This window comes from Cariama cristata, unplaced genomic scaffold (assembly GCF_000690535.1).
Source record: "Cariama cristata isolate BGI_N322 unplaced genomic scaffold, ASM69053v1 scaffold24464, whole genome shotgun sequence".
NCBI classification, from domain to species: Eukaryota; Metazoa; Chordata; class Aves; order Cariamiformes; family Cariamidae; genus Cariama; species Cariama cristata.
This window is the reverse complement of record NW_009613825.1, coordinates 1-9941: the sequence shown is the minus strand read 5'-3', so window position 1 is coordinate 9941 and position 9941 is coordinate 1. Positions and strand designations below refer to the sequence as shown.

The 9941-nt window shown below is 44.7% G+C and overlaps 2 protein-coding genes across 2 annotated transcripts; one reads left to right on the top strand and one right to left on the bottom strand.

Annotated features, from left to right (window-relative positions):
- Window positions 1-5: 5 nt before the first annotated feature.
- PTPMT1 (protein tyrosine phosphatase, mitochondrial 1) lies at window positions 6-2170 on the top strand (the record flags this gene model as incomplete). Its single annotated transcript, XM_009699180.1, has 3 exons — window positions 6-32; window positions 562-753; window positions 2039-2170. Coding segments are annotated over 3 exons (351 nt in total), but the record flags the coding sequence as incomplete, so codon positions are not given.
- Window positions 2171-2464: 294 nt separating this feature from the next.
- KBTBD4 (kelch repeat and BTB (POZ) domain containing 4) lies at window positions 2465-8083 on the bottom strand. The gene is made up of 3 exons (XM_009699179.1): window positions 7378-8083; window positions 4717-4823; window positions 2465-4128 (listed from the first exon to the last, which is right to left on the bottom strand). The coding sequence occupies exons 1-3, from the start codon at window positions 8081-8083 to the stop codon at window positions 3268-3270; spliced, it is 1674 nt and encodes a 557-aa protein (XP_009697481.1). The 3' UTR covers window positions 2465-3267.
- Window positions 8084-9941: the final 1858 nt, after the last annotated feature.

The window sequence follows — 9941 nt, the reverse complement described above, 5'->3', positions numbered from 1 at the left end:
ACGAGACCCGCTTCCTCTGCTGCTCCGCCCAGGTGAGGCCGGGGAGCTCCCCGGTGCGCCCCCCGGGAAGGGTCTCTGGCCGCTCCGCCTGTCCCGGCGCAGGTGAGGCTTTAGCCGCCTCCTGCCGTGACCCTGGCAGCGACCGCCAGGTCCTCCGACAGCAAAGCCGTGGCTTCTTCGTACCGAAGCCGAGTGTTAAAACTATGCGACAAACCAGTGAAACGCGAGGATGCAAGTACGGTGTTACGGGAGGGTCGGGGGCACTACACCCACGGACAGCGCTATGCCAACACAAGAATGCCTTTTGTTTCGGGACGAGATCCCAGCTCCCCTCCTTTCCTTTAGCTGAACCACATCTTTTCAGTTCCTTTTAACTTCTCCTTTCTGATATCCAGCACTAAAGTTTCCATACATCTGATTTAAAGGACCGACATTCAAAGTCTCCTTACAACCCCACTGAATTTCCCAACTGTCTCAACAGGTTCTGGGTTTTCTTTATGGGGAAAAAACCAAAACAAAACCAAAAAAGTTAACTGATTGAATCTGCTGTGTCCATTTCAGGAATGGGAGACAATGGGAGTGGAGCAACTGCGTCTCAGCACCGTGGATCTAACTGGAGTCCCCACCTTGGAAAACCTCCACAAGGGTGTTGAATTCATACTGAAACACCGAGCCTGCGGTAACAGTGTCTATGTGCACTGCAAGGCAGGACGCTCCCGCAGTGCCACCGTGGTGGCAGCGTATTTAATTCAAGTAAGAAGGATTCTATGCTAAATGGGGTTTATTTTCATACAGTCTGGGCAAATACAGCCAGTCTTTACAGTTTGTTTTTGCTCAAGAAGCCTGAGCATGTACAAGTGCATTAATATTCCATGATTTTACAGAGTTTGGACTGGAGACCCATTTTAAGAGAGGTAGATAGCTAGGCCCCAGACTTACATTGCTGTTTTGTAGAAGGTGGCAAATGCAGGGTAAATGAACAAGTGAAACTTAAGTGTTTGCTGAACTGCGGTCTAAGCTTTCTTTGATAATCTGGTTTATCTTTGCACACCTTGTTCATCTGCGCTTATACTATCAAGATAATGCTTCCTGGCAATGAGAGAGTGGTGGAGCTGCAATATAGCTGCCATTTTAAGTGAGTCTTTTCATTCATCTGTAGGCTCTGCCTCTGCCAGCTCAGTTATTAGCACAGGCACTGGCAGAGGTTTTCTGATCTTATGGGAAACAGAAACTGTTTTTGCAACAAAGCTTCGAAACACATGGTCGGATAGCATCCGTTGCTGGTTCTGGCAGATCAGTCAGACTTCAGGAAGCTGCTCAGTTTTCTGGGCCATTAATGTAGTAAGTTCTCAACAGGTTTTGAGCGATTCTGCTGTTCTTAATTCTTTCTATGGAGGAACAGATTGAGATGGGAATAACAAGTCACTCGTGAGAGTAGGTTCACTGAGCAGATAAACATCCATTTTTGTTGTTCAGATTTTCTCCTTGGTTAAATGAAATGGTGAGCCTTTCTAAGCTTTTCAATAAATACAATTCAGGACCAAGAGAAATGACTTTGGTTTTCCGAGTTGCTCTACAGACCCAACTGGGTAAGCTAGCACTTAAGAACAAAATCCCACCTGTGGGTTCTTCTGTTGGTGTTACTAAATGCTCCCTGGAAAATATTCCCTTAGTGCTGAAGGGAAAATTTTCTCACTAAGTGCTGAAGTGCGATGGCAGTACTAGTAAAGTTTTAAAAAAATAAAAAAAGCAAGCTGTACTTTTCCTCTGGTCTGGTGGGACAGGAAACTATTCACAACGTGATGGAAGAATGAGTGAGACAGAAAATGGAGGTCCCAGGCAGCGACCATCCCTCTTGAGCTTAGGGACTCCTTTGCATTGACATTCAGGCTCCTCTGAGAGGAACATGAGGTAAACAGAAGGGGAGAAGCAGCAAGTGTTCCAACAACTGTAATGTTGCCGGTAGCCTTGAGGAAGGCTGCATTTACTGGTGCAAGGATGGAATGGTTTTTCACTTGCAGGGTTTCTGCCTTTTCAGCTGCATCACTGGAGCCCTCAGGAAGCAATAGAAGCTATTGCCAAGATCCGTCCCCACATCCTCGTTCGGCACAAGCAAGTCCAGGTCCTGGAGACATTTCACAGGAATGTGATCGCTGGGACAACTGCATAGTGTCAGTAAGAACTATCAAAATCTCTCTCTCAGCTGCTTTAAAAAAAATTTACGTTTTAATGATCTAATGAAAGCTTAAGCATTGTACTTCTTGACCAACAATAAACAAGTTTTTACATAAATTACAGTAAAGGGGAGGTTGGGCTGTTTCATTAAAGCTTTCTTTCCTTATGGCTGATATCTTAGTTCTCTTGGAGCCCCATCGTTCTTCTCTCCCACACAGAGTATCAGTGCTGAGCCAAACTGCGATCCACAGGAAGCGCTATATATATTTGCAGCAAAGGAAAAGAAAACTTTGTCTCAGAAGAGACTTTATTCAGATCCTTACCCAATGGGTTACAGTGCCAACAGAGAGGGGTAGGAGGAAGTGGTCTTTCCGTCTTTCACCAACACTATGTTATGATTACAGGTGGGGATTCCCTGTACAGTAAAGGAAGCCAATGCTCATAAAAACCATCTCCCCCTTTATGCTAGGTGATGACAGAGCAGTAAGCAAGTTCCCAGTTTGTTACCGCTCCTCTAGAAGAAGTGCTGAATAATGCAACCTACTAAAGGTCTTGGGGTCAGCTCTGGAATCTGTCTGCTGTAAATATTTCCGCCAGTCCCTCCTTCTGCAATAGGGACACAGGAATGTTTAAATGGGGACATCCCTGGAGGGCACACTGCACATCTAACTCTGTGACTGACATGGCAGCAACACAGAATCTCCCGGGCAGTTAAAACTTAGCAGTCTGGGCCAAGGCGGACCGTTCTCCATATGCCATAGGATTTGTTATTGGCGGATTGGTTCCGGGCTAAAAAAGCCATTTGCTGCAGTTTGGGCCTCAAACGCAAGCAGCTTATCATCAAGGGATCAAAATAATAGCATTTAGTCCATCTGAAATCTAAGACGCAGCAGTTCAACTTCGATAGTACTATGTAAAAGAACAGGCCCACAGCTAGAAAGCCTGTACTTCCTCTGCACAGGTATAGAGGATGGGGTCTTTACTGGATGCACTGAGCTCGTAATTGGGACTGGTGCTAAGGGTGGTGGGTGCCTCTGAGCTGCACAGCAGAACACCGTTGCTGCCCTTTCTGTCGCGGCCTGGTTTTCCCACTTAGGCCAGGACAAACTGCAGGTTAGTGAGCAGCACTTTGATGCCACTTGTGACTGTTATAACAGAGGTGGCTGGGTTAAGTTTAAAAGTATTTGCATCACCCTTTTTATAGCGGTCGCGAAAGACATAGATGCTGCCATTGCAGCTGGCAATTTTCCAGAGGGATGGTACTGAGCTCCAGGCATCTGGCAGGCAAAGCCGGGTGAAGCTATCCAGTAAGGGATTATAGCAGAGCAGTGAATCCCCCTCGGCTACAATGAACACCACATCCTTGTGTACAGCAGCATGCATGCGCCCTGCAAAAGGCAGTACATATGGCTTCACGTGGCATTTCTCTGTGTTGGTATCGTAGCACTGAATTAGCCGAGAGGGCTTGGTGAAGAAGTCCAAGTCATTTTCCTCCCCGCCCAGCAGGTAAATGACACCATTAAGGTTTACACCTGCAGCTCCAGAGACTGCCACTTCCAACTGGCTGGTCTCTGTCCAGACATTGTCTCGTACTCTGTAATATATGACGGCATTAGAGAGAGTGTCCTGCAGAGTTTTTCCCCCCAGCGAATATATTGCATCCTTGCTGGGCACAGAGACAAGGGTGTGTTGGAGGCGGTCACGGGGCAGAGGGGCACACCATTCCCAGTCTATAGTCGCATTGTTGCATTTCCACATGCGTCGTGGAATGGAGCCACCAACGACGTATAGGTCACTACCGTGCTTGCAGGCTGCGGTGATCTGGTGACACAGGCTGTTCTGGCCACTCACGCTTATGGAGTCGTCATCAGCACAATGCAGAGAGACAGCGAGTGAATGTGTACGTGACGACTCCTTTCCAATCAGGTAGATGTGAACGTTTTCTCCAATCACCTGAGAGAAAAGAGGAGTGTGTCAGCAGAATTGGACTTCCTTACACAAACATCAGTGATGCCTAAGACCGAATTTTTCAGCTTTGGACCCACCTGTGGGCCTGAGGTACGTGCGATCCTGCTTCCCAAGTCCTGCCACCCTACAGCGTTCAGGATTCAGAGCCTCAAAGCCTTTTCAAGATACCAGTCATATCTGACAGAGCAAAATAGCAACAGACTTTGCTGGAACCCAAGTGTCTGTAGTTTAGGTAAGGGCTGGTTACATCACTGATGGAGTAGAGTTATTATAAGGCAAATGCCAAACTCAGATTTCTGAATGGTCTCTTTGGTAACTGAGCATCTGGTGAAATAAGTTGTTTGTGGCATTGCTCCAATCACTAGTGAAAGCAGCTTCAGGTTAAATTTAAAAAGCTGTCAGTGGGGTTGCTATTTATGACAATGAAAGTATTCCTCACGCAAGCACCACGAATTTCAATGGCATTTGTGTTTTGCGACTCTCAAGTCACACCTGTGACCAGAATACCCTGCCTTGGGAAGTGCGAAACCAGCAAGTGCTACACTAACCCCAGAACAGAAGGTCTTTTTTTACCTTCAGACTGGATCGCAGCGTCTCTGAAAAGCCCGCTCGCTCCTCCTTGTTGAAGTTGATCCAGGTTTCTATGGCAACGGTTGGATTCTGAGAACATGGAACGCCATCTGCGGTTTGGGGACAGAAAGGCATTTATGATATCTAGACAAAGGTGTATGTACTCAGGAACATCCTTTTCCTGTGACTCCCTCTCCTCACTCCCACCACAAACCCTACTTTCTAGAGAGGGGAAAAAAAGATACAGAGGGTTACAGATTTTGGCAGGCGTGATCAGCACTGCCAGCCAGACATCTACATGAAATCAGTTTGCATAAATATCAGAAGACAGAGCTGACAGATCTTAAGCACTTTGGAAGAGTTGCAACAAAGGAACCTACATGCGAGAGAAGCAGGGCAGGAAATAAAACTTACGTGCTTTGTGACGATGAAAAATATTTTCTTATTTAAAAGATTCTCTTTTTTGAGAATTTTAGCAGCTGCCTTTCTTTCTGGCTGGTCCTAGAAACCTATCTAGGAAAAGTCATCTGCAGAAATTTTCCTTCTCTGAGCATTGTCAGGCAGCTGACCCTCAAGATGGAACATCTGGTGGTGTTGCTATCCTCTTAACATTTGGAAATCCCCAATGAGTTACTATAGCTTTCCTTAGCAGCGTCACAGCAGGAAATACTCAACAGACCGCATCAGATTTCAGTGTGTTTTCAGACTTAATTGGAAGCTTTGGTTATGCCACAAACTATTGTTATCATCGTCGTCAGTACATTACCTAGAAGGTTTTAGGTATTTACTTCCAGTTTGAAAGCCAGCAATTATGCCTGTGTTCATTGAGAGGCTTTCCTGTGAAGGCTCCCTGATTTTGTAGTCTGCTGTCATGACAAACCCTGAATTCAATGATGCTGAAGGCATCAGACAAATTCCAACACTTTTTTTCTATACTGGAAGAGAGGAGAAAAAGTGTGGAACAAAAGCAGGTATTTCAACTCTCTTTATTAGTAAAAGGGATTTCCAAAAGCTATCCATCACATGTAGCGGCTAAATGGGAAAACTTTGATTTTGAAATAGGTGCTAAAGTGCAGCAAAAGGTAAGCTTAATAAATTCCTATTTAATGAAATTAATTTTAGTCCCTGCCACTAATATCTTCCTCTGCTTAATTCTCCATTAACTAAACAAAGATGCAGGAATTGCAAAAGAAGGTGTTCCCTACCAGCAGCAGGAGTATATTTCAGATTTTAATCCATTTTATGAGCTAAGTTTCAGTATAAATATTGAGTAATGTGATTCTATATATGGAAATAGATGATGCATGGAAAAAAAGTTTTCTTGAGCAATTATTTTAATTTAGGGCCAGAAACACTAAAGGCCATAGTCCTAAAACTATGGCTACTACGTGGAATGCCTAGGAAGTTAAGGATGATGGGCCTCTATAGCTTTATTTCATTATTTTAGGAATTTTTTTTTTAAAATGAAATCACAACTGAGTTTAAAAACTTTAGCTGGATAGTTATCAAAATTACTCTAATTTTATAATAGTTTTTTTTCAGCTATCAGTACATATTCTTAATAGGTTTTTGACTGTGAATTTCTTTAGATGAAATAGAGATAATACAATGCAGTATCTGTAAAGTCTCTCATATGCATAGCATCAACTTTAAAGGCTATTTTAAGTCTTATGGATAGATTTGCCAGTATTCCAAAGAAGCCAGTCATGGTAGGTTTTTATCGTTGTAACAGCATATGAAACACATGACACACAAAGTATAGTTATTTACTCATTTACAAAATTATTTAGTTAAAGCAAGGACGCGGCAACCTCTCTGGTCCCAAGCCCAGCAGATTTGAATGTATGAGCTGCTTCTACGTTCTTGCTTCCTCTAGCAATGATACATAAATGCACAGAAATGGAGTTGTGACTGCAGCATCACGGAAAGGTTTGCAAGAACAGGCTGTACCTGCTAGGGTAGCAGAAAATCTTTAAGGATTGGTGGCAGTTGGACTAAATTGTTGATGTGTTGACACATCCTTCGCAACACTGAGTCATTGCATCCGCTACTGTGGAAGGTTATTACCTTTACAAGAAGGGTAATTACTGTATTACCTAAGATGTTACAATGCCTCTATTTCAGTCAGCTGAGTGCCTAGCCTAAATAATCATAACAATTATACACAATTGTTAGTAACACTAACATAGTCTAAAAATATGGCTGGGGCTTAAGCCTTCTTACAAATGTTGAATTGTTGCATTGCTATGTTAAATGATTAAAGGGAAAAAAAAAAGACTTCCATAAGATGTTAATTTCTGGTAAGGCTTCTTTGTTTTACTTTTAATGCAAACAAAGCCACAACAAATTGTTGAAAGTTACTAAGTTATGTTTAAAAAACCTGTAATACTTCTGGCCTGTTGACTCAGGAACTGCTGGGAATTACCAGCATCCTCCATGTCCCTTTTCTGTAGCTTAGATGCTTCACGTCCGGTAACACTTAATCGGGTTTTTTTTCTGATTAAGTTATCCAGAATGGTTTGCTTTGCTTAGCTTAGCTAAGCCTCTGAAGAGACAGTGATTATGGAAGTTTGGATCTTTCCGTCTATTTTGTTCAATCCCTGATAGACTCTCTGAAAGTCTCTTTCTAGATCCTCATCCTGGCTAGTCTCAAGAACTCCTTACCTGTAAGGATGTCTGTCAGTAGGCGGAGAGGCAGGTGTAGGAACTCCTCTGTGTCTTGCAGTTGAGACAAATGTGACTTTGCACAGTGTTTGGCAGCTGTGTAGAGCTCCACATCACTGTGTTGATCTGCCAACCACATGACCTGCAGACAGTTCCTAACCTGCACCGTACGGGCCAGAAAACGGGAGCACTCTTCAAAAAGGGCAGTCAGCTGGTACATGTCTGCCACTTCATAGGTTTCCTGCAACTCCTCTGCCCTCAGCTTTACAGTCCCATGGTAAATATAGTCCACGAGGAGCTGAAAGACGCTCTCGCTAACGTCCTGTAGCTCAATCACCCGGTTGTGGGCCTCCTTTAGGTTGGAAGTGAACATAGAACGAAAAAAGCAACTCTGAGCTGAGAGGACCAAACGGTGCAGCTGGAATTCTTTGCCTTCCACTGATATTGTAACATCAGCAAAGAGCTCATCCTCCAAGCATAATTTCATAATACCCTGGGCCACGCGGCCTGAGTGGGAGCGGTCGGTGAAGGTGTAGTTCACAAAGTAGTTTTCTTCTGCAGAGGAGCCTCCGGTCTCTTCTGACGAGTCCATGGTGCTGCACAGATCAGACCTCCAGCAATCTGTAAAATGACAATAATTATATGGCTTTCTCTCGCTGCTAACAAGATTATGCAGTACTTCAGGGTACAGGGAAAAATCCAACATATTGGTAAGAGGCCAGCATATTTTAGACTGAATATAAATAGCGCAGCCAGAAACTTCTGCTCGAGCTTCAGAATCTCAAACAACAAATGAGAATTTGGCATAATTAAAATTATAATGTATACCAAACTTCCAGTACAGTAAGCATCACACCCCAGCAGAACTGGGAGACGTGCGTATCTTTTCACCACTCATTTCACTGACACAAAGAAACGCAGCAACAGTTATTCAAGTGGAAAGTCCAGCAACCGCCCTAGGAAACTCACGAAGCCAAAAAAAAAATGTGGCAGCACCATAGCTGGGCTAGACGGACAAGGGACTACAGCATCACACTAACAAAGAGCACAGACAGCAGTTCCTATCATCAGGAGGAGTTAATTACCATCCAAAACCAACATGATGAATCTGTGCAGTGGTACTAAGCAAGGTAAACTTGTTTCTACCAAAAAGATGCGCAAGGAGTCTGCCAGACTTTGTTAACACTCCAGACACCTTCAGCATGCAAAATAACCTGTTAGATGTTGTTACACACCGCTTCCCAAGTGGCAAGAAGAATTCAGTTTAAAAGATAACACCTCTTAGTAGGTACCAGAGATTGTTTGCAGAGCTCCAAGCAGTTTGTGGACTGAAAAACCTTCTGAACCAGAGAGGACTGCTGTAGAAAAGAGCTCTTTTTTAACGTGGCTCCTGACAGCATTAGGAGCAGATAAATGCCCACTTGCATTCACTTTAAACTTATTTTTACACCTCAACTATCAGCCATGGTGACTGATATCACAAATTTCTCCGATTAATACTGAACATGATTTCCAGTACAATGTTTCCCAAAGATGGGATTTTTCTCCAGGAGATTCACAGTTACTCCTCCATGCTTTATTTTGTCAAACATGCATTTTCTTACAATCGCTCTACTTGATAAAGAAGGGCTCCTAAGTCCTTTGCTCAAGTTCTGTTCACGGGAAGTAGCATCTACATCCCTAATTAGCTGGGCAAGTTCATGCCATCCCTAATGACGGCTTGCCTTAATTATACCCCTACTGTGATTTTACAATAGTTCTGGTATGTCTGAAAAGTATCTATACATTAGTCTGTAAGAGACTGAGGAACTACAATTAGCACCGAACACATGGGTACTATTTTTCAAGCTTTACCAAGTACAAACCTATCCTCCAAACTGGCTCCCACCTCACTTAAAGCCCTTGATCCTTACAGTCAAGGTGCTCAGAAGCTGCCACCCAGAAGGCCGAAGCGACCGTGGAGAGCCCCAGGATACGGACGGGTGAGCTCCTCTGCCCTCCTGGCCCGGCAGAGCCAGCTGCCCCCGCTGCCCCGCACCGTTTCCAGAGGACTGGTGCCAAGGCACGGAAGAAATGCCACCAGCAACTAAAGACTACCGTAAATCTCACGTCCTTCTTTGTAAACACAAAGCTCTCCTTTGCATCCGTGGCATCTCCACTACAAAGAAAGAGAGGTGCAAGAACAGTAAAGTGTCCCATAAAGCAAATGGACATATTTTGCGTTACCAAAGCAATGCCCCGCCGTATGACACCACCAACCCCTGGCACACCTACTTCTTTCCTTGCTCCTGACAGGGTCGCCGATGCCATGACAGCACCGGGGATCAGGGAATCCACAGACACAACCGACACCGACTTCACCCTTCGGGGCCGGAGGAGAAGAAACGCTAATTCTCGGAAAAATACCGACCCCCGTTCGGGCCACACTAACGCTATGAAAGCCACCACAGAGTTACCTCGCCCCCAGAGCCCTGCTCTAGCCCAGGCCGCCGCCCTTCCCTCCCGCACCCGACTGCGGACACATCTCCACAGAGCTCCCGGCCTCCGCGCCCGGGCTGCCGGCA